General features: G+C 47.5%; 2 protein-coding genes and 1 long non-coding RNA gene across 3 annotated transcripts; 2 read left to right on the forward strand and 1 right to left on the reverse strand.

Annotated features, from left to right (window-relative positions):
- The first annotated feature begins 666 nt into the window (after positions 1-666).
- On the forward strand, positions 667-1,364 carry LOC111073076. The gene is made up of 3 exons (XR_002607663.2): positions 667-880; positions 960-1,056; positions 1,121-1,364. It is a non-coding gene; the product is annotated as an uncharacterized LOC111073076 (long non-coding RNA).
- A 1,149-nt stretch (positions 1,365-2,513) lies between these two features.
- On the forward strand, positions 2,514-12,899 carry LOC111073034 (disks large homolog 5). Its single transcript, XM_022365154.2, has 10 exons — positions 2,514-3,217; positions 4,981-5,074; positions 5,141-9,361; positions 9,427-9,810; positions 10,293-10,547; positions 10,618-10,837; positions 10,909-11,147; positions 11,208-11,437; positions 11,502-11,718; positions 11,796-12,899. Exons 2-10 carry the CDS (start codon positions 5,020-5,022, stop codon positions 11,897-11,899), a joined length of 5,925 nt encoding a protein of 1,974 aa, XP_022220846.2. The 5' UTR covers positions 2,514-3,217; positions 4,981-5,019; the 3' UTR covers positions 11,900-12,899.
- A 285-nt stretch (positions 12,900-13,184) lies between these two features.
- LOC111073055 (protein spaetzle 4) lies at positions 13,185-20,264 on the reverse strand. Its single transcript, XM_022365186.2, has 3 exons — positions 19,711-20,264; positions 14,030-15,318; positions 13,185-13,957 (listed from the first exon to the last, which is right to left on the reverse strand). Exons 1-3 carry the CDS (start codon positions 19,759-19,761, stop codon positions 13,486-13,488), a joined length of 1,812 nt encoding a protein of 603 aa, XP_022220878.2. The 5' UTR covers positions 19,762-20,264; the 3' UTR covers positions 13,185-13,485.
- Positions 20,265-23,458: the final 3,194 nt, after the last annotated feature.

Raw genomic sequence — 23,458 nt, forward strand, 5'->3', positions numbered from 1 at the left:
TTGATGATAAAAATGAATAATATACAAGGCACAGGGAGAGTGCTCTTAGGCACTGGCTGCCCTGTATCACTCTCTGTCTGCCTCTCTTTTTCTACTCTCCATATACTGGAAAAAGGTTGCCCGCCCAAGTCAGCTTTCACTGTCCTATTTCTGTAATCTATGAAGTAAAAAGGTGCACTGATAGCCATACAAAAGTCTTTTGAAATCTTTAATAAAGTTCTAATTAGTGTTTGCGCAATTTTTACTTGTAATTAAGTATTCTTGAGGTATTCTCACTATATTCAGATGTGCACTTAGAGGGCTCCAGTCTCTAGTATTAAAGGGCTGCGGCGTTACCTGATCCTCGGGCAGCTTCACCTCTCTGAGCACAGTCGCAGCACCACCATGTAACATTCGAAGGAAATATACATGGAAATAATCTTGATTTGAAGATCAATCTTCTCGAGTGACTTATTTTTAAAGTTACTTGGTTGGCACCAGCTGATCCATATTAAATTGTTTTATATTATGTGTGTAGTAAATTTAGGCAGCATAATGCTTCTGCTTGGTGTTGGATCTATATGGGATATACCCTGGAATCAACAAAAACATTAAACAAGTAATCCATGCCCAACCAAACCCCATATGTCAGATTTGGGATCGTGTGAGACTGCTGGAAAAATATCAGTATAGTTCGGCACCTCCAGGTGTGAACACAAAATTCTAAATTTTCAAATATTTATTTCGGTTTTTTTTTGTCAATTAGATTTAAGTTTAAAGTGATTATTTTTTAGAAAAAAAAAAAAAAAAAATGGGTGATGAATCCCCAAGGACACTCAGAGGACAGAAATGACTAAGAGGACTGCTACACTAAGCTACAGGAACGATTAACAAGCGAGAAGTGAGTACAAGAACATACATACATATGCATGTACATATGTAAATGGTATGTACAAGTAATACGCTCAACAATCCAACAGGTACGAGTGGCACACTTTGGAATATTCAAAATTAGAATTCGGCGATTAAATGGGGGCACATTCAATGGCATAACAAAATACACTATAGAAACTGCAGGTTCGTATTATCAAACCAATATGTTGATCTTTCTCAAACTACAATACTTGTATGTATCCTACAGGTTCACATATGTATTTCCACGGCATTGGCTGGTTGCCAAGAACCAAGAACGGGGTCTTTGGCGTCGTCGGGGTCGGCAGTGTCTTTGAATATTCGGGGCTGGGCTTCGGGACTGGGAATCGGGGCTGGGCTTCGGGACTCAGCATTGAGATTTGATTTGAAACTTTATATACTCGTTAGCTCTGAGCTCACACCAAGGGAACTTATTTTGATACTAATTTTAAATATATTTTGATACGAAAATACATAGAATTGTCGAATTATTATTTTAAGGCTACACCCTAGAGGGCCTGGGAGGACTCAGAAGCCTCGAGGAACTCCGATTGGATATTCGGATGGATATTGATGATTTGATTGAAATCTGCCGACTGAACAAATACAACTCGACTACTTAAGGATAATGTCAAAACACGACCTTGGGGAAATATCGGAGAAGTGCTGAGAATTTTAATGAGGTTAAAGAAGGAAACATACATATATTAAGCTAGTCAATTCTTCAATATCATACAGACCAAACTGAGAACTTACGCTCTCTATGACAAAAGAGAATGTGAATGCCTCCGACTACAGTAATAGCTTACAATAATAGAAAATTTTAAATGTTTCAATTAAAAATTCGCATTAATATTTAATAATATTTATTAATGGAGAACTCCAGTCGAGTTGTCTCGGACTAAACCTTTCGTTGCCATTATTTTCCTAATTTTATTGAAGTGGGTGTTTTTCACATAAAAACATAATTATTATTGTTTATTCACTTAGTTTTTGAAATTTCCAGCCGGTAAAGCGCCATCTGTTGGTTTTTACACGAACAGCCTTTATACAAGCAATTTGACATCATTGACATCAGTACTCTACAGAGCTTAAAATAGTTTTTGCTGCCCTTGCGAACAACGAAAAGCAACGCAAAGTTAAGCTTCCCGGACGTTCCAATTATCGATATTTTGATTATACAGCGCCCGCAGCAACTACGAATTGCACGAGTCTGGCAACGCCACAAAAACGACGTCACATTCGTTTTATGTTGTTTTTTTTTAACCTTAATATGTTAATAATACAATAAAAAAGACTTCTGAAAACTTGCCAATCTTGTAGAAATTGTACGTATCTATCGGATAAAATTATTTGTTTGTTAAACAAAAATCGATACTATCGTGATAGTATCGGGCTCAAATAATTATTAAAAAACCATTTAAACCTTTCAGGAACTTGTCCATTGTAAGAATTAGTTGCCACCTGTTGATTTGTTTAAAAATTTGTCTTCGTATTTTATAGCAGCCAATCCAAACATTTCAAAGCGCAACGACTGTAGCTCGATACTATCATGTTAATCTTAAAACTGTCGATACTATCGGATAGCAGAAAAACATCGATACCATCGATGCCCTCGATGGTTTGACACCTCTAGTTTGCATTGTTTTTTTTTTGTTAGTTTTTGTTCGCTTTTATTAACGTTTTCGGGTGCTGATTCGTCATCGTTCGCGTAGTGATTGTGTGGTGTTTTCGTCCCAGACTTGTTACTCAAGCTACTACAAGACAAGTTTCGAGTTTTGAGTGCGTTCCGTCCTTGCTATTTGGAGTTTGACCTTTCTTCCCCGCACTTCCGGGGTGAACTATTTGTGTAGATGCGCTGCTTGTGAAATCCAGAAAATAAGATCTAAGATCATCCCGTACACATCTCGTCTCGTCTCAATCAGAGTTCGGAGCCGCAGTCGCAGTATCAATCATTCTGTCGCATTCGCCTGTTGCGCCTGTTGGGGTGGAGCTCTCTCTTTCGCCTCTCTCTTCTCTCTCTCACACTCGCTCACTCTCTCTCTGTGAGTTTCCCCCACCCCGTTCAGCTGTTGCGTTTGCGTGCGTGTAGGCCAGCAGCAGCATTTTATGTCCATTTGGATGGTGGAAAAAATATAATACTCTGTGTCTCTGGCCCGATGTTTAGTGCGAGAAAATTGTGATATACGGCACGTGCCCGTAGAGCTGTTGTTCTGTCTGGGACACTGCTCCTCCTCCTCCGTTGCACAATTACTGTGTTTACACTGCCAACAGCAACAGTGCCACCAATACGAACACCAACACCCATAACAGTGTTGATTAGAAGGTAAGCAACAGTAAATACTTATGTTTTGCAGTTTATATAATTCCCCGTTTTCTTTCTCCCTCATTCGAGCAACTTGTTTTACCCGTATGTACATATGTACATTTGTACATCTATAAGATACATACTATACATGTATAGATGTATGTATGCATGTCCATATGTGTGTAGCTGTGGGATGTATGTACATACATACTTGTATTGCTATTAATTTACGCTTTCTGCTTGGCTGCTTCAATTAATTCTTTGGTTTAGTTTCTGCCTGCTGCCCGATGCTCTTATACATTTTGCTTAATTACCACACAAGCCCCGTACCCCGTGCCCCGTACCCTTACTCTCTCATAAGTATCTCTCTTTTTCGCAACAAGCAGCCGCGCGCTCTCGATCGTGGCAAGGGAACTCATTAGCCCTCCTACCTATCCCCTAAAAGCACCGAAATGAAGTTTCTGGCTGGCCCATGTCTGCCCATACCACGATTCTCCTCCTCTGTGTGTGGATACCCTTGGATGGGAGTATGTGGATTATTCCAAGCCCCCAATCTATAGCACAGATACAGATCAATTCAGATTCCCGAATGGTATTCCTTCCAGTTGGATATACCTTATCCATCATTAGCTCGTGTTGAATGCTCTCTGCTCGTGTCATTTTACTCTTGGGAAATTTATTTGAAATTGTCTAGTAAAACTGTTATATCTTTTACAAAGTTCAGGCAATTTAAATCAATAGGCCAAATTCGCTGTAAATTCCTCAATCTGTAAGGGTATCTAAAGCCTCGACTCTGAACCAAATTAAATTTAATATCTTAAAAATCAAACTACTATATCATATAGTAGCTGCCATAGAAACTACCGATCTGCAAGTGTATCCAAAGCTTCGGTCCCATAGCAAGCGTTTCTTTCTTTCTTTTTGTTTCGTTTTCTTGCGGCTTGTTGAATGTATTTAAATTTTATTTGTTCAATTGTGAAAATCGCAGTTTCACAAAATTTGTGAAAGTTTTGGTTTTCCATAACTTTGGTTTTCCTCTCCCATGGAGCGGCATGAGCGTTCAGTGGCCATGCCATGGATAATTAATGCAGCACAGTGATTGCTTTCGGCTTCTCTTTAAACAATAGGAGTAAATATTTCCACTGTAGAGATTGAATGGGAACCGTTTAATGTTTATTTTATTAATATTTCGGTAGTAATTTCAGTTTAGTAATTGCAAGTAATTCTCTAAATGGCGGTAGTTACTTCGGCTTAATCCTTAAATAAATTTTAAGAGGTATTTAAAAGATCGATTTAAAAGCAAATATTTTATTTGGATGTTTAATTTGTGTTTTTGGATTTCTTTGCCTTTGGTATCACTTCATTTATAATAAATCAAAGTTTTGGTTATCTTTTAATCTGATAAAAACAGCTGTTAGATACGAGTAGATGACGAAATATATTTCATAAATTTGGTAAAATAAACTAAAAATAAACCTTTTATTGATCCATGTATGTACATAATGATATGTCTATTTCAGTATGTATTTTGATACAATTTTGAACCAGAAGTTAGTTTCCATTTGAAGGTCATAATAAAAACAAAAGTGAGCTGACCTTAAGATGAAATTCTCTAGTAACTAGATTGATATTTCGTTGATTAATTTTTTGGTTTTAATTTAAATATCTTTTGCCAAAAATGGGAGGAAGTGATCTACCGTGATCTTTCTACTTTATATCCTGCAATAACTTTGATATTAATTTCCCTTTTAATTTGTTTTTTGGCTTTTTTCCCCTTGCAGCTTCATCTATATGTTGTGCATTGTCCAAAAGATGTTGTGATGGCAAAGATGGCATCGGGAGATCTTTCGCTGACCAGCACGAGCAGTCAAGAGGGTGAGTGGATCGTTCATTAATCCCATGCGAATAATCTCTGAAGCTGTACTTTTGGTTTTCATGCAGAAGAAAGCTCGGAGTATGTGGGCTATGACAACACACTTCGTCCGCCGTCCAACTCCAGTGGGAGCACCACGGCCGCCAATATGGCCAACAACAATGGCCCCACCAAGGACGTCAACATCAACAGCACAGCCATTGTGGGGGTGTCCGGCAGCGGACACGGGAACGGCAAGAAGTACGAACTGCTGCAGTCGCAGTATGAGGTGGCGGTGCGGGAGCTGAGCACGCTGCGGCAGCAGCACTCGCACACAAAGCGTCGCTGCGAGGAGCTGGCCACCGACCTCAATCTCTACCAGGAGCACTACGTGGCCGACAGCAAGAAGTTCACGGACATGGTGGAGGAGAGTGCGCGGCTCAAGCGGAAGCTGATCCTGCTGGAGAACCAAAGTCAGCAGAGCCAGAACCAGAATCAGAATGGCAGCGCACAGGGAGCGCCTCAGGGAGCGGGCGGCAATCCGTATTACTTTGGGAAGCCCTCCACCTGCGATGGCAGCTGCAGCGACAAGCTGGCGGAGCTGAAGAAGGAGCGCAGCATGCTGGTGGTGGAGCGGGAGAAGTACAAGAAGTCGTACATTGAGCTGGAGAAGGAGCGCAACTACTATCGAGAGCGGGGGGACGAGAACCAGACGCTGAAGGTGCTGCTGTCCAAGGAGACCAAGAACGTGGTCTCGCTCACGGAGGAGCTGAACCAGCTGCTCTCCGAGAAGGACAACGTGCTGCAGGAGACCCAGAAGATGTCCGACGACCTGGTGCTGGCCAACAAGGAGATCGAGCGTCTCAAGAAGGACGAGCAGCTGTGCCGCACCGAGATCAAGGCGCTGCAGCTGGCCAATGCCGAGCTGAAGAAGCGCGACCTGCTCAAGTCGCGTGAGAGCTCCTGGTCGAAGGAGTTCTCCTCCAGCAGCAAGGAGGACAGCAAGGAGCTGGAAAAACTACGCAAGAGCCTGGAGAAGGCCCTCTCCGAGGTGGATCGTGCCGGCCAGGATGCCGATGAGGCGAAGCGAGTGCGCGACTGGGCCATCTCGCAGCGCGAGAAGATCGTCCAGGAGCGCGACTCCGTGAAGACGCTCTGTGATAAGATGCGCCACGAGCGCGACAAGGCCATCTCCGACTCGCTGATGGCCATACGCGACAGCGAGAAAATCAAGAAGCAAAAGGACGAGGCCCAGAAGAAGATCGATCTGCTGAAGGAGCAGCTGGAGAACCAGAACCTGGACAATGCCTCGCGCCGCAGCTTCCGCCTGAGCAGCTACGAGGGTGAGGATCTGCTCGAGATCGAGCTCTCCAACTACGATCATGCCGTCGATCTGGGCATCATACTGGACGACAGCAACAAGCGGAAGCTCGTCTGCGGCGTCACCAAGAGCTCGCCCGCCTTTGGCAAGCTCAAGATCAACGATGTCATCTGCAAGGTGAACAACATGGACTGTCAGTCGCTGTCCCGACGCATGGTGCTCGACGAGATACGCGCCTGTGCGCCGCGCAGCCTGCTGCTCGTCTCCCGCACGCGTCACAGCAAGCGGCATCCGTACTCCGTGCAGCTGAAGACACGCGATCGCGACACCCTGCACGGCCTGCAGCTGGACATGGGCGTGTTCATAGCCAAAATCGAGCAGAACTCGCTGGCCTTTTACGAGCCCGAACTGGACGTGGGCGACCGTGTGCTGAGCATCAACAACAAGTCCATGGACTCGGTGCAGTCCATCGAGGAGGTGATGCAGCTGCTCAACGATTCGCGCAGCGACAGCCTCAACATATTTGCCCTCAAGTATGTGCAGGATCAGATGCAGATGCCGCAGGGCGGCGAGGGACACTGCCGCATGACCACATCCTCGGCGCAGACCGACTCCATTGACTCCATGCAGCAGTTGAGTGGCGGCGGTGCGGCCAGTGGCTCAGGTGGTGGAGGCGGAGGCGGCGGCGGCGGCGGCGGCGGAAGTGCCACCAAGCACCCCTCGAAATTTGCGGACTTTTTCCTGCGGAAGCTTAAGTTCAGCAAGCCGGGCACACCGGACGATAACTTTGAGCAGGATCACGACGATGCCCTCGCCGCACTGGACTCGGTGCTCAGCGAGAACAGCTCGGAGAAGAGCAAGGAGAATCTCTTCAATCGCAAGAAGCGCACCAAGAAGGAGAAGGAGGCGGCGGCCAAGAGCATGGGCACCTGGCCGCGGGCCAGCATCTCGCACGACAATCCCACGGGCACCATTGGCCAGCGTGGCGGCGAGAAGAAGCGCGCCCTCATGTCCCTCTTCACCGCTGGGCCCATTAACGTGGACAAGGACGATGATGTGGATGTCCATGCGGATGCGGTGGTGGGTCATGTGACGCTCGACAAGCCGCTGCAGCAGCAGCTGCAGGATCTGCCCCCGCCACTGCCGCCGCAGCTGTCCAAGCCGCTGGCGCACATCCGGAATGCGAATGGCAGCGCCATCAAGTCGCATCCGAATCGCAACTCCAATCCGGTGAGCTCTGGACCCTCGGCCCTGTTTCCTCCCTCCGGAGTGGGCGGAGTGGGCGGCATGCCCGGGCATCCGGGATATCCATCCCATCCCCGGCACTCGCTCTACGGCGCCACCATGTCCGCCGCGGATGAGCCCCAGAAGCCGCTGCAGCGTGCCGCTCCCCTGATGGGCGCCAATGCCCGCGTGAAGATGCCCTCGCAGGACCGCTACGGCGCCCGGCCGCACAGCAATCACCGCCTCTCGCTGAATATCACGCCCAGCGGGGATTTCTACCAGCCCAAGACGAGCGGCCAGCAGGCACAACAGCAGGTGATGAACGCCAGCGCCGGAGGTGGTGGAATGGGCATGGGGATGGGCATGGGCATGGGTATGGGTATGGGCTCCGGGACAGGGCCTGGGCCGGCGGCCGGGGAGTTTCCCGTGCGAAAGCAACAGATCTTCGATGTGTTCCATCCGCCGCCGCTGCCCAAGACCAGTGCCAGCTCCAACTCCAACTCCAATGCCGTCTTCATGCCACTGAATCCGACGCGGGGCATGCCCCTGCATCCAGCCGGAAGCCAGCCGGCGGACGTGATATCGCTCAAGTCGCAGAACTCCATCGAGTCGATACTGTCCGCCAAGAGTCCGCCCATTAGCGAGTACAGCGTCTATCCGAAACGGCATGTGCCCATGCCGCAGGCGGTCAAGCATGTGCCCAAGTATCCCAGCGACAGCGAGAGCATTGGCTCTGGCATCCTCGGCATTGGCACGGGCATCTACTCGCAGCAGGCCAGCCACATCTCGGGCAACCGGCACACGCAGCTCTTTCCCACGTTCGCGCCCAGCGTCCAGGGTCTGCGCAACACGCGCCGCTCCAGTCCACTGACGCTGCCATCGCCGCCGCCACAGCCACTGGCCACGGTGGCCCAGCATGACAGCAGCAGTGCCATTGGCATACCCACAGATCTGGACTACCCGCATCCGCAACAGCATCAGCATCATCATCATCAGCAGCAGCAGCAGCAGCAGCACATGAATCCCCATCCACTGCCCCATCCGCTGCCGCCGTACCTGGACTATGGCCACCCAAGCCATCCCAGTCATGCTCCGTATCCGTATATGGGCGGCGGGGGTGGTGTCATCTACGAGGGTGGCACCTTCCCGCGGAAGAAGGACAACCAGAGACTGCGCATACCGTCCAATCCGAGTGTTGCCAGCAAGAGCAGCAGCATGGTGAAGAACAGCTCGGGCTCCATCGACCATCACTATGTCACAAGCATGGCGCCGGCCTCGTCAGCCTCCTCCTCGGACCGGGCGCCCGTTTCGCTCATGAGCACGGCCATCCATGCCAGCTTTGGGGTGAGTGTGCCCGGTGGGGGAGCTGCAAATGGGGCTGGAGCTGGTGGCGGCGGCAGTGGCCGCGGCTCGCCAATGCCCCAGGTGCACGTGGAGGTGCTCAGCCATGGGGCTGGCAGCGGCAGCAAGCGCTGCTCCAATGTGCCCGCGGATTTTCTCTGCCCTGGAGACCTTAGAAGAGTCACCATCGACAAGCGCGACAAGTCGCTCGGTATCACCATTCAGTGCAACAACAACGGGGGCGGCATCTTTGTGTCGACCGTGGCTGACAAGAGTACCGCGATGCGTGCCGGTCTCCAGGTGGGCGATCAACTCTTGGAAGTGTGCGGCATCAATATGCGGGCGGCCACGCAGGAGATTGCGGCCAATGTGCTGCGCCAGTGCGGCGACTCCTTCACCATGCTCGTCCAGTACAATCCGGAGAGTAAGCAGATCGATGCAGCAGCCCCAATCGCATCCAAACTAATCTCCGGCTCTCTCCCTTTGCAGAGTTCCCTTCGATGGAGTACGAGATGGGTACGCACAATCTGGAACCAGAATCTCCCCTCAACCATTCGGGCTCGCCCACGCCGCGCAACTCGCCGCGTCCACCGGCCCGCAATGTGCTGGCTCCGCTGCCCCTGCAGCCGCTCACCCTGCTGCCATCGGCAGCGGCGTCGTCCGGTGGCTCGCGAGCACCGCTCTCCCATCAGTCCATCAAGGATCAGAGCTTCACCGACAGCCTGGAGAACCAGTCGGACATTAGCAGCAGCCAGGACATGCCCTCGTCGGCGGCCACCACCACCACGACCACCGCATCGGCCACCTCGACTGTGTACGATGAGGACCCCAAGCCGGCATTGCCGCCGCCTCCCGTCTCCGTTCCGGCAGAGAGTACGTAGAGCCACTCTATTCCTGTCTGACTAACCCAGCTCCTTGTCCATTACATGCCTTCGCAAGGGGCGCAGCAGCAGTAACCGTTTCGACTCAGGTACACACTCTAGCTCAGCCGTCGAGTGGGTTGGTTGGGCTTAGCCACAATCACAGTAAACAGCAATAGAATAGGCAAGGGACAAGAATAACGGACAAACAAGTAAGAGTGGGAAATGCACAGGGAATGGAACAGAACCGCGATCCTTGAATGAATACTTGCGGACGAAGTTTGTGAAGAGTTGTACACATTTTAGCTACGCGTAACTCTCGTATGCGATAGTCCTCCTGTGGTACCCAATATATTCCTAGACTGAGGGAAAACAGAATCAACTGTGAGCTCTTCAAAATATTCAACAGAAAGGCTTTCCAAACTAACAAAAATTTCTCGCTAACAGCCTTTCCGTATTGGCGCTGAAACTAATTTTGGATTCTTGTTTTTCCAGCTCTGCGGTACGTGACGCTGCACATGGACAAATCGAAGAACCTGGGCATCAAGCTGTTTGGCGGCAACAAGGTGGGCATTTATGTGCACGATGTGGCACCAGGTTCACCCTCGGATCATGCCGGCATACGCAAGGGCGATCAGATTCTGGAGTATAATGGCGTTGACCTAAGCGGAGTGACTGCCGAGCAGGCGGCCAATGAGATCTCCAAGCTGACGGACACCGTCACCATGCTGGTGCAGAACAAGCTACACAGTAAGCATCCTGCACACATCCTGTGCATCCTGTGTTTCCCGTATTAACTTGCATTTTATTATCCGCACAGCACTCAAGCAAATAAAAGACGAGCCGGGTGATTCGTTCTACATCCGCGTGGGGTTTGATCGGATCGGAGAGCTCAACGAGGACGATTTACGCTTTGTGAAGGATGAGGTGCTGTATGTGGACAACACGGTTTTCAATGGCACCTTTGGCCTGTGGAGAGCTTGGAAGCTGGACGCCATGGGGCATCGGAAAGAGTGCGGCATTATACCCAGTCAAATGAAGTGCGTACCAGCTTAAGGCTGCTTAATATCTTCCATATCTATGCGTATGTTCTATCCGTGTTGCCTTGCAGGGTGGAAGAGGAGCTGCGCTCGGGCGAGGTGGTCGACTGTGATACGGGAACCGCACGACGCGGCAGCACCTCGGCTCGGCGTTCGTTTTTTCGTCGCAAAAAGAACCAGCGCAGCTCGTCCCGCGACTCCACGGAGATTGCCAGCTTCAGCAATACGCAGCTCAGCTTCTTTCCGGACCTAGGCCTACTCAACGATGATGGCGGTGCCCTGAGCTATCAGCGTGTGGAGCTCTTGGACTGTAAGTGGTGCCAATCCCAATCCCCAAAGGTCATCTAATATCGCTGTTCTTGTCATGTAGCGCCCACACGTCGGCCCGTACTGATCATTGGACCGTTGTCCGAGTGCCTGATGGATCGCCTGACCATTGACTTTTCCAATCTGTTCAAACTGTGCGAAGTGACGGCCATGGACTGCTCGCAGGAGGCCATGGAGGAGGGTCTCAAGGAGAACATCTTCGTGGACTATCGCCGGCGGGGCAACAAGTTCGAGTGCACCACCGTGGAGGCCATCAGCAATGCCTGCAAGAATGTGAGTGGACCACATATGCTATTGAGTTTCGTAGCCTTTTCAATGTTAAGAGTTCTGCCTTTAGGATCGACGTCACTGCATCCTGGATGTGTCGATATCGGCCGTTGAGCGGCTTCAGCGTCTGCAAATCTATCCGATTGTCCTGCTGCTGCGCTTCAAGTCGGCCAAGCAAATACGCGAAATCCGTGATTTTGGCACTGACAAAATCTCGGCCAAGGCAGCCAAGGAGATGTACGAGCGGGCCATGAAGCTGGAGACTGACTACAAGCAGTACATATCAGGTGCGAATCGCAGCGTTTATTTCCACCCACCACCCTTGTGTGACCATTTTGTTTGTTTGTTTTTCGTTTGCCGTCAGCCGTCATACCTGGCGTGAGCATCAAGCACATGTGCACTCAGATCAAGGATGCCGTCGACAAGGAGCAGGACAAGCTGCTCTGGGTGCCCGTCTCGAGTGCCTGATGGCAGCAGCAGAATGGATTTCGCACATAGTTTCCTAGATTTAATTAATGCTAAGTGGTCCGAGCCTAGTATTTTGCAATGCGTATCAATATTATCAAGTTTTGTATTCGTTTCGTTCAACGCAGAGTATTCTATGGGCGTCCGTAGATTTTGCAAACGGCAGCAAGGATGTTGTTTGCATTTAGGGCGCGGTATTTCTACTTGTTTCATCGTATCCGTCAACTAATTTATGAACTATATCTGTAGCTGTAGCTGTAGCTGTAGTCAAGTATGTTCTATATGTTTTGTCTGCCTGTCTGTCTGTCTGTCTGTTATAATTCTCTGTAGCGAATTGTCCACAATTTATTATTATATATCAATATTTATATAACTGAAAGGAAGTCTGTAAGGCATCTAAACTACATACATATGTAATTGTTCTACTTTGTCTGTTTTGTATGCTATCAATCTACACTTTATTATTATGTATTATGTAAGTACATAAACCTTTAGATTTGATACACACACACACAGACACACACACCTATAAACCAATTTAGTGGCTTTAATTCCGTTCAACTGTTTAACTGTGTATATTAAATAGTTTCCAACTCTAATCTAATGTGAGATATATATATATATATATTTCGAGCTTTACTTACTTACCTGTCGTGTGTGCCTTTGCCTTTGAACCTGACAATCAGAACAATCGGCTGCCAGTTGTGCAACATTAAACGTTTTTTTATTCGATGAACAATATTATTGGATTAATGGATTGATTGATTGGGTGTTTAAAAACAAACAAAACAAACTACAAAAAAAAAGAGAGAACACTATCACTAGCCGTAGGTGGTAATCGGTTAAGCTGTAATGAAATGAAATGCTTGAAAAGAATATGCAATTTTTTCTACACATAAATACAATTTATATAAATCTAATTTATCATACCCATATGTATGCCTTAAAGATTACAAATTAAATATATATATATCAACGTATTAAATACATTAAAATCTATTTTATACATACGTAAGCATTCTACATATACATACATACATGCAATCTATATGGTATATACATACACACATACATATATGTATGATTGCGTACATTTTTGCAATAAATATTTTTCCAAAATGCCTTCGCTTTTTGCTTTACGCTCTAGATAATGTTATGGCCACTGTTTTGATATATATGCATTCCCAATCTGGATTATGGATTATGGTTAATGCTTAACTTAATCTGAGTAGATATTTATTATTATTACTATTATATTTTATACATAAGTAAATTAAATACCATCGGACACGGCACGTGGGCCGCGATATGTTCAAAAAGTATTTCAAGGTACATTCGCTCTTCAAAGTGTTGGCTAAATCGGGCACTATGTCTGCCTATATTTACAATGACATAGTGCCCACGCTTAAACGATAATCTAAATGCTATGATTATGCTATTCAAATGGGTGCTATTAATGTTCGTAGCCCTTAGACTAGCTGGAAAGTGAGACTGAAAGATCTTGCGGGAGGGTGCGGGTACTCCATTAAATCTAAAAGAAATATTCTATTCAGCTACTGTACAATTGATGGATTCATGCTCTCTGGGAACTATCCATCGAAGAAGTCGAAATCATCGCGTGGCCTATACCACTCCTCGGTGGCATGATCGTAGATGGCTCGCTGCACCTCAGCCTCTGCGGCCTCAATGGGGTCCGCCCTCGGTGCCAGTCGCTCCTGCGGCGCATCGAAGCTGCTGTCGGAGCGTGGACTGCGTGAGGTGGCCCGGAACTCCATCGGTATGTTGTAGCACTTGCAGATGCAGCTGGAGGGGAAGCGGAACCAGTCGGAGAAGATGCCGCGGCACTCGTTGTGCGGATCGTAGGCGAGCAGACGATGCAGCCGATACTGCTGCTCGCAGCGGCAGCCATCGCGGCAGAACATCTGCTTGAACTCCTGGGTGCACTTCTCCCAGTGGACGTACTGCTCGAACGGATACAGATTGAGCAGGGCCAGGACCTCACCGCGTGTGTTGTTCGCCCAAAAAGGGGCCACCACCTCATCCTTCACCGGACAGGCATTGCTGATGAATAGAATGAAATGGGAGGGGGGAGAGATTAGCTTTAGTTCAGAGCAGATCTATGATTAGACTTACACTCCGCGCATGTTGCTGCTCACCGCCACTGGCTCCTGCTTCATGGCATCCTGAAAGAGTTGACCCTCGCGCACCAGTCCCGCTTTTGTTGCGGCTCCTGTCTGAGCTGGAACAAGAGCTGGTCCTGGTCCTGGCGCTGGAGCTGGCGTGGGCGCTGCTGTGGTGCTGGTGGTCAGCGGCCTACGCTGCTTCTCCGGACTGAAGCCTGTCGAAGAGCCGGAGAACAGGGAAGCAAAGCTGACGGGCGTAGTCACCGATGGGGAGATTGCAGGCGAGGATTTGGTCGCATTGCGACGTATCAGCACGGTGGCTGTGGTGCTTGGAGCCGCTGTGGTTGTCGTCGTGGGCACAGCCCTCAGAGTGGCCGAAATGGTGGCGGCTTCTGCAGGCTTTCTCCTCCGACTGGCCGTGGCTGCGGAGCTTTTATTGGGCCCTGTGGTGGGCCTGAGAGTCGTGGGTGTCGGAGCATCCGCCTGCACCTCGCTGCTGAGATTCCGCAAGCCCAACTGAGGCGAGTCGATGATTTGGATGTTGTCCCCAGTCCCCGCACTGCCCGGCGATGGAGTGGTGCTGGTGCTCGTTGAGATGGGAACCTCGTAGACACTGTTCGAGTCCGGATTGGGAACTACTGGGGGATTCTCAAGAGGAGCAGCAGCTGTGGTGCTCGTACTGGTTGAATTCGAGGTGGAGGTGGGTGGCAATGTCGTGGGGCTGGAGGTGGAGCTTCTGGCCGTGGTACTGGTGGTGGATGGCGCCTCCGTTGTTGTCGTTCCCTTTGTAGTCGTCGTCGTGGTCGTGGAAACTGGTCGGAAGTGCGGCTCCATGAGCACATCGTTCCCTTTGTAGCTCACAAAGTCATCCCGGTCACGATCACGATCCCGATCCCGATCCCTATCCCGACCATGCATCAGATACTTGGCGCTGCGACGTCCTCCATCCTTGCTGTAACGCTCAGCGGTGTCCTCCATATCATCGTCATCCACCTCGTTGTTCTGGATCTCATCGCGCAGTATGGATATGTGTCGCACATCCCCGTACATGCGCTTCATCAGTCCCTGGTTCTCATGCACAAATCGCCGCACTGCATGCCAGGGATACGCGGTTCCGGGCAGATGGCAGAAGGCCTGCTTCCCCAGATCGCAGGGAATGGCCGCCAGCATCTGGGCTCTGCCGCGACGCGACATCTTGCCATTGGGTGTGCAAGAGTTGGCCGAGTCGAAGCCGAAGCCTGTGGCGACAATGGGCAGGGCTACCATTACGACCAGCAGTAGACATAGGATGACATCGTCCTGTGATTGTGGAATATTTGAAAGGAAAATTGAATAGTTTCACATTTAATTCTACAATTTATTGCACTTTTGAACCTTTGGGTTTAAAAGTCTCTGGGCAATAAATGTTGTGCATACGAGCCTTCAGATCTGAACTTAGCTGAGAAAATACCTTGTAGGTTAGCTACAATGATTTCCCGCAACTGTGCAGAGGCTTTTCCATTCTGAAATTGTTTTGCTAAAAGGCTTTTCCCCATAATGATTGAAAATTTGTTTGCTTTTGGGGTTGCACAGGGCAAAGATCTGCAGCTTTGACGGCCGAAGAGGAAATCTTATTTGAAATGAGAAATGAGAATCGACTGGTGGTCGCTGATAAGCAAATGGCGTGACGCTAAAACTCTCTTTTTATTGGCCTGGGAAGTGGGAGAATGCGAGGGATTGGAGTCGAGTGCACCTGGCTCTCACTTGGGGCCAAAAACAAATTGTCTCCGTCTGCCGTGACCGCGCCGTGACGAGGCAGAGTCACTACCAGAGCCGCTGGAAAATCAAATTTTACTTTCACGCAAAGCCAACGCTGGACAATCACAAGTCATAAAGATGATCGATGTGCATTTGCATGCCACAGACTGCATCTATAAAGAGATAGATACATATATGCAAAGAGAGAAGGAGAGAAAGAGAGAGAGACTGACTGGTTGCAGCAACAAAGCGGATGAGTGAGTGGCCACCGGGCAACCGGCAACCGGCAACCGGCGGAAGACGAAAACGAAGACAACCGACAGATGGCCAGGCCACTGCCGCCAGCCGGCAAAGTGAAATGCAAAGAGCAATCAAAAGCGAAATGGGTTACTACCCAAGTAAAAGTAAATTGCGGCACAGGCCGCCGCCTGTAAAAGTCCAACCGCAACGCCGCAACGTCGCAACGATGGAAAATCCCAGGCATTTCCCCACCCCCCCAGTTAGTGTGGTGGGGCCCTTTCAACTTTCCTTTTCGGTTGCACAATTGTTGAAAAACTGTGCTCAGACGTTTCAGTCGGTGGCCAGTCCTCGTTGGCCAAGAGCCCGCAGCCCAGAGCCCCCGCCTTATATGGCAGATATAGGGAACGGGCCTGTCTCTTCTTTCTCTCTCTCTCTGTCTGTCTGTCTGTCTGGCTGGGCGAACCGGTTCGCTGCCCAAAAATTGATATGCATTCAGTTATCGCCTATGCCCGGACTCGCATTCGTACTCGTACATACTACTCGTATTTATATTATATCCATATTATATGCCACACACACACTCGCATGTAAGTATCGATCGCGAATGATTCACTCGCCCTGCCGAAAAGAAAGTGTTCGGCTGGCTCCCTTGTGGTTTTGTTAGCGGATGTGTGTATCGGTGCCATAGTGCGAACTTAACACGCTACACGATTGGACTATGTTATGTCATCTGGGGGTTTGGGCGTTTGGGGGAAAATTCCAGCCTCCTGATTAGCATATGTAAACATTTGACATTGGGTCAACACGATTGGGTTGACTCTATTTCGTAATAGCTTCTCGGAGCATTCGTTTCTCTCAAGAGGAGCTGCAGTTACTATATATTTTTACTCGGAACATTTTGTTGGTGTTGTGGTATGTAACATAAAGGGTATTTAATGAATTACCATACCAATTTAAATGTATTTAAGGTGAAGCTTTAATTTCATATCGGCTATCCCAAACTAAACGGAAGATATTTGCAACTTTTGGCATCGATCCCTTAGATAAATGATAGAAGTATTCAATAAGGGAATTAAGGCCACAATCCACACCCCCGCGAGTCACACTTTAAATCACAAAATTAAACTCTATCCGCATAAATCCCAGAATGAGTTTCAGTAAAGGAATCATTTAATTCTAATATGAATAATGTTGTTCCAGAGCCTGTCAGAAAACATCTTAACATTTGCTGAATTCCTAGAAAAGATCGAAATTATACAATGCCTCGGAATAAGAAGAGGCATATGAAGGGGCAAGTAATTTTCGCATTCCTTACCACAATGTGGGGCAACTATTTTTATAATCATCTTCCGTACAGAATCACCACAATCAAGTGATTCGCTGTGCCTCCCCCACGTTGGGCAATTATAATGAGAAAGTGATCCGAATGATGATTAGATTATGGGGGGATGAGACCGCAAGATGGGTGCGAAGTTGCGAATGAAATGAGACTGTGGCTCTCTTTCCAACTAATTTGTGTTGAAAACCAAATCAGGTCAAACCGACAAAGACAAATGCGAGTGCCAGCGATGCCTGAAATGGAAAGCAGAATTACTTTCGCTTTGTTTGGCCAGGGTATCGCGATCGGTGGGAGCATTAGTGTCGATTGTCATGTGCAGCAAGACAATTAAACCGAATCTCATGCAGCCGCGGGTGAGTCGAGTCGAGTCGATTGGAGTGGAGTGGAGTGGAGTTTGAGAACGGGTCCATAGATCTATGGCTATGGCCATGGCTCTTCATTAACATTGTCATATTTCTTGGAAGCGACAACGGCCAGTGGAGGCCAGAAGGAAATTGGAGCAAGTGATGCTGCTGCTGCGGCTGCTGCGGCTGCTTCAGTGGCTGTCAGCAGTCCGAGTCGGTGAAACAAATCAATATGTCCAATCAGCCGTGAGAGCTTGCCCCGCGAGCAGTGCCGCAGTGCCGCAGTGCAAATGGGCATTAAGTCAACTTGCATCGAGGAAGACATTTGTCAATCGTAGACGCTGATGCCGAGCTGTCGCCACAGAAATGTATTGCAACACTTTAATGTGTCAGCGACTTTCTACGAAAACCAACCAGATGGGCAGGACAAGGCAAGGCAGCAGCAGCAGCAGCAGCAGCAGCAGCAGCATCTCTCGGCACGAGGAGATGTTCCAGTGTATGTCTTCATTTCCCAAATACAATGTTGCCCCAAGTCTTTCCCGCTGCCTCTCTTTCTCTCTGTCTCTGTCTCTCTGTCTCTCACTCTGGCATTGCAACTTCAACGACAGCTGCTAGAATGAATTATTTATAAATCCAATTGGCTCTGGAAATAAAGTTGATGTTACATTTAACCAAATTTGGTGGTGCGGTGGTTTCAGTGCTCTTTGCTGTGGATGCTGCTGTCTCTGCTGCTAATTGCCAGCCAGCTGGCGAATGGTGAAATTTCCACAAGCCACAAAACAAAAGACTTAAGCGACAAACTTGACTTTAGCTGCAGCGCCCTCTACACTGGATTCCCACTTCCATTCCCATTCCCATTCCCATCCCTAGATCGAATGCATATTCATGGATCGCTAATTACTCGATGAAATTTCACTTGTGGCCAACACCGGAAAAGGCCCCGCAGACCGCCGCAGTCTCTACCCAAATTGGCAAGTGGCTGTTTTTGGCATTCGCCTCTTTTTTTTTGTTTTTTTTGTTTTGTTTTCTGTTTTAGTCTTACCAACTATCGGGCCAAAATCCAACAAGTCAATCCCCAATAACCAAGGTGAGCCGCGGCCCACAGTCGGAGCCCCCCACCCCCTCCGATTTGCTCTCGAAGAAAGTGAAACTTTTTTTTTTATATTTCATTTCATTTTCGTCTCTCTTTTTGGGATTGCTTTTTTGTGTTGTTGTTTGTTTGCTGTTGGTTATGGTGTTGTGATTGCGTAGTCATGCGTTAAAAAAACCACACACAAAAATCGATACAGCGACGATACAGCCAGAAGTTGTTAATATGCATAAAACGCTTAGAGCTCGGAGCAGCGCCCAATGGCTGATCGATTTCAACACATTTTTGAGAAATGGAAACGTCCGAAGACGTGTGACCATCTCTTAATTGCGTTTTCATTTTCATCAATGGAACAGGGCCCCAATAGCCCATGGCCCCATGGCAGCCGAGGGGCAATCAATCAGTTACTCCTGATTGACACTAATATGACAATTCCCTGAGCGGTAAGCTGTGGAATCGAGGGTTTCATGGTTTATTGGGGTCTTTCAGCTCTTTTCTGACAAATATATATTTAATTTATTTAATTCTATTTATTTAACACCAGTGGCAATAGTTGTCTTGGCTTAACAGATCGAAATAAGGAAAGCTGATTTATTACAGTAGTTTGGGGTAGGGAAAATAATTCTAAAAAGCAGTGCTGCAATTCCAACAAATGCTCAAAGGAAATTAATTTAATTTTACCAAACCACTGCACACATTTCTCCAATGGCTGTCAGCTTGTGGCATACGTATTTATTTCTGTATATTTTGGTAATGATGAAGTTCGTAGAGGAATTCTAATCGCAGTTATAAAACTTTATTGCTGTCGATAGCGAAACACTTCCCCTATGCAAACTCTTTATGTTGGCAAACAATTCACTCACTCAAAGCACAGCTAGGGATAAAGATATAGCTGAAGATAGCCAAAGAAACAGTTACACAAGCAGCCCAGCCCCACTTACCGTTATTAGCTGTGTGATCCGCAACCGCCTATCCATTTGGGTGCGCTTCATTGTTCACTTTCACTCGATTGACACTCTCCCAATGCCGAATGCCGAATGGCAAATGGCAAATGGCGAATGGCAAATGCAAAACTTAATGGCAAATAGAAATCTGTCAAGGATTCGGCAATGTTGGACAAAGACACTACGCGGCGGAAATTATTGCTCGGAGTGGAACGGCCTATATGTCCGTCCGCCGATCAGCAGCTGACGAAAGTGTCGCACACTCGGGATCACATCCACATACACATTCGGGATAACAATTAGCGGTAAAATCCATATTTTCATTTAACTACACACAGAGTTTTCGCTCGGCTTGGATGGGATGCAGTTTTCCGCGACCTCTGGTGCCCCGCTTTCGTGCTGGGCTCTCTGGCTTTTCCCAGTGTAACCGCTGCAAGACCGTGTGGAGAAGGAAGTCCCAAGTCCCAGGCCGAAAATCAAAATCACGTTCACACGCTTCGCGCTCACGTTTGCAACTGCGCCAACGACGCCAAAGACAGCACCAGCTTTAGCTTCAGCTTCAGCTCCAGCTCCAGCTGCAGACCCCGTCCCAGAGACCAAAGCCAGACCCAGACCAGACCAGACCTCTCTCCCCTTTGCTCACGACAGAGAGCGAGCCCCAAGATCGGTCGGCTGGGGCTCGGCTGCGCAAGCGAAAACGCTTTTTATTTTTACGGCTCTGTTCGGTTTTTTTTGTTTTTGTTTTTTCTTTTTTGTTTGATTTTGTTTCTTTCTTCTGGTTTGGTTTTGTTTTCTGTTTTTTATTTTTGTGTCTTTCTGTCTTCTTCTTTTTTTGCGTTTGCAGGAAAACTTTTTCTTATTTATTATTCGAAGCATCAGCAGCGTCGGCGTCCGCGTCGGCGTCCGCGTCGTCGGGTGGCGGAGTAAATGCAAACATTGAAAAACGAGCGAGCGCGCGACCAGCAGCTGAGGCATCAAGTTGGCATTCCGACTAACAGATACCTGGTACGTGGCAGAGAAGGTAGTCTGGTAACAGCTACAGCTAAATTTCTAGATAATCTCCACTTAGACATTATTCTTTAATGATTTTTTTTACAGCTATCCATCTAATCAAAACATCGAGAAAATGTGCGCTAATTTTGCTGTGTTCTTTGATTATTTTTCTCTGGTTAAAGAAACTGTCTGAGCACCATTGACTGAGGATTATCTGAGGATTACAAGTCCCTCCAGGCAGTATTGGGTACATCATAAACCGTTTAGATACCCACTGAATATCGTTCATTAATTGCTCCCACCCTTCCATCTCTTTTTATTTACCTTATTTAAGCACATAAATAGTTAGTAGTGCGCTGACTCCCAGGGCTTTTGACGCTTTATGTATTTATTTATTTTTCTATATATTTAAATTCACTTTTATCATTTTTAAAGATCATTCTTTTTGTGTGTAAATTATCATTAAACATCTCATCAAACTACCCTCTGTGCTCGCTACGAGGGCAGGGTATCCAAAGAGAATCAACAAATATAAATACTAGCAACAAGAAACAGCGCCACACGCAACGCCAACGAAGAGCGCGGCCAATGTTGATGTTGGAGCCGAGTCCGAGTCAGAGGCAGAGGCAGTGGCAGAGACTGGCACTGTGAGACCCAAGAAAGAGACGATGATACGTCTTTGGGGCTGGCACTACGACGACGAGTGCGTCGTCTCGACTGCTTAGTAGGTCAGTAGTGGACCTGAACATTGTTGTTGCTTGGGTTTTTGTTTTGATTCATTTGCTGTGGATGTTGCTGTTGCTGCTGCTGTTGCTGCTGCTGCTGAGGATTAGACGGTCAAAGCTTGTTTTGGCGCGCATCTTCATGGCTTGATTGGGAGTGTTGCAGTTGCCGAGGGTTGCACCAATGAGTTCTCAGATATTATGAGTATAGCTAAGAACAGAGTTTGAGATTTTTCAGTTTTTTATAGCTTCTTAAATTTGTTCCCCAGTATTGTTTTATATTTTCTGTAAAACAATCAAAAATCATTTTCATTTAAGGGAATTAGTGGAATTTATTTATTGATAGTGATAATCCCTTGGAGTCTTGTCTCAGCCTTTCGAACGTCTCTTCGAAGCTCTCCAAGTCCTGTGTATTAGTTCGTACTCCCTTCAGATCGCATACATTGTTATCCCATAACTTATCAAGTGGCCCTCGCTGGCGCCTAACTGGACAGAACTGTTGAAAGCCACTTGGTGGCCGGGGCTAGCCTCGGTTTAATTATTGTTGTGTGTTTATTATGTCTTGCCCAGCCCCCCGTCACGCCCACAAGGCACGACAAGAACAGTATTGTGTTCATTTGTTTCTTGCTGTACTTATTTTTGGCTTATTTTTTATTGGCTGATTACATGCCGCCACACGTCCACGTCCACGTCCACCACTTGTGGCAGAACTGCCAGCATAGCAGGGGGATATCGGAGACCAGCACATGGAATGGGGTGGTCCCCATGCCTCACGCCTGACGTCTGACGCCCGACGCTTCACGTGTCCCTTACCCAGTGCCAAACTGGTTCCCTGCCAAATGGATTCGATTGCGAAATACTAGCAATACTACGAAATACATGCAAACTTTTACAATAAAACACTGTTTGTGTGTGGACTTTGGATGGATTTCGTTTATGGATTTGTCGGCGCTAAATGGCAAACAAACTGTGTGTGTTTCCTCATGCAACTCATGGGCTTGTATGCATGCTCGTATCTGTAGAGATACATACTATATTTGGGGTAGAGCAAGTGAAAGTGCAAAAATAATAATTTTGGTTGCGGTTAAGCGAGCTCCAGCCCAGAGCTCAGCACAGATCCCCACACGTAGCAGGTTCACGGCACTTGGGTGCTTTAATCATGTGGTCCCAGTTCTACATATAAATACTACCTGCGTTTGTACAGACTTACAGTGTGGTTCATACAAGTAAAGCGGGGAAAAAAGATGGCGCAATAAATACAATAAAAATTGCATTGAAACCTTGCGGCATCGAAGCCCGTGTGAGTGCTCCAAAAATAACGATAATTAGCTGGAATGAACTCAATCATTTCGAGTAAGTGTAATGATGCAGTTCCAGGCAGTTTCCTGTAGCTTTAAAGTGTCCTTCAATTGGGAACTTTAACGTTGAAGAAGCACTAAAAATGGTGAAAAACTTCAACTTTGGATCGCTATATCTTCAGGTATATCCATTCTATCGACACGAATCAACAAATCCTCTAGATCCTCTAGGTCTTTTGTGACCTTGCGTAATTTTTGCAATTTTAGTTGAGGGGGTGGAATAGAGAGTTATAGAGAATTATTCAACCCCACCCAAGTAAAATTTCGAAAAGTGCGCAAAGCCACAAAATCGCGATTTTTAAATTTATAAAAAAGATTCGTAATTCGAAAAATGAGGAACTCATTCCACGCTTGGAATCGAAACATTCATCAAGACCATCCATCAGTTGTAATCCTTCAGACATCTTTCGTAACTTGATCCTCGATTGGCGGCTACTGGCGAGGCGTATTATTTGGGGTTATTCAGCGCAATGGATATTATGACTTTTTTGCACCCCAAATAATGGCTTAAATATGCAATCAGAACAATCCCATTAGCGGCCACAGCCACGCGTTGCAGCCACATCTGTGCTTCGTCTCCCAGCGGGAAGCATCATCATCGACGCCATCATCATCAGCTTTAGCTTCAGCTTCAGCTTCAGCCTGCAATTATTGCTTGCGACGCCGAAATGT

The sequence above is a fragment of the Drosophila obscura genome, unplaced genomic scaffold (genome assembly GCF_018151105.1).
Source record: "Drosophila obscura isolate BZ-5 IFL unplaced genomic scaffold, ASM1815110v1 contig_200, whole genome shotgun sequence".
In the NCBI taxonomy this organism is placed as follows: Eukaryota; Metazoa; Arthropoda; class Insecta; order Diptera; family Drosophilidae; genus Drosophila; species Drosophila obscura.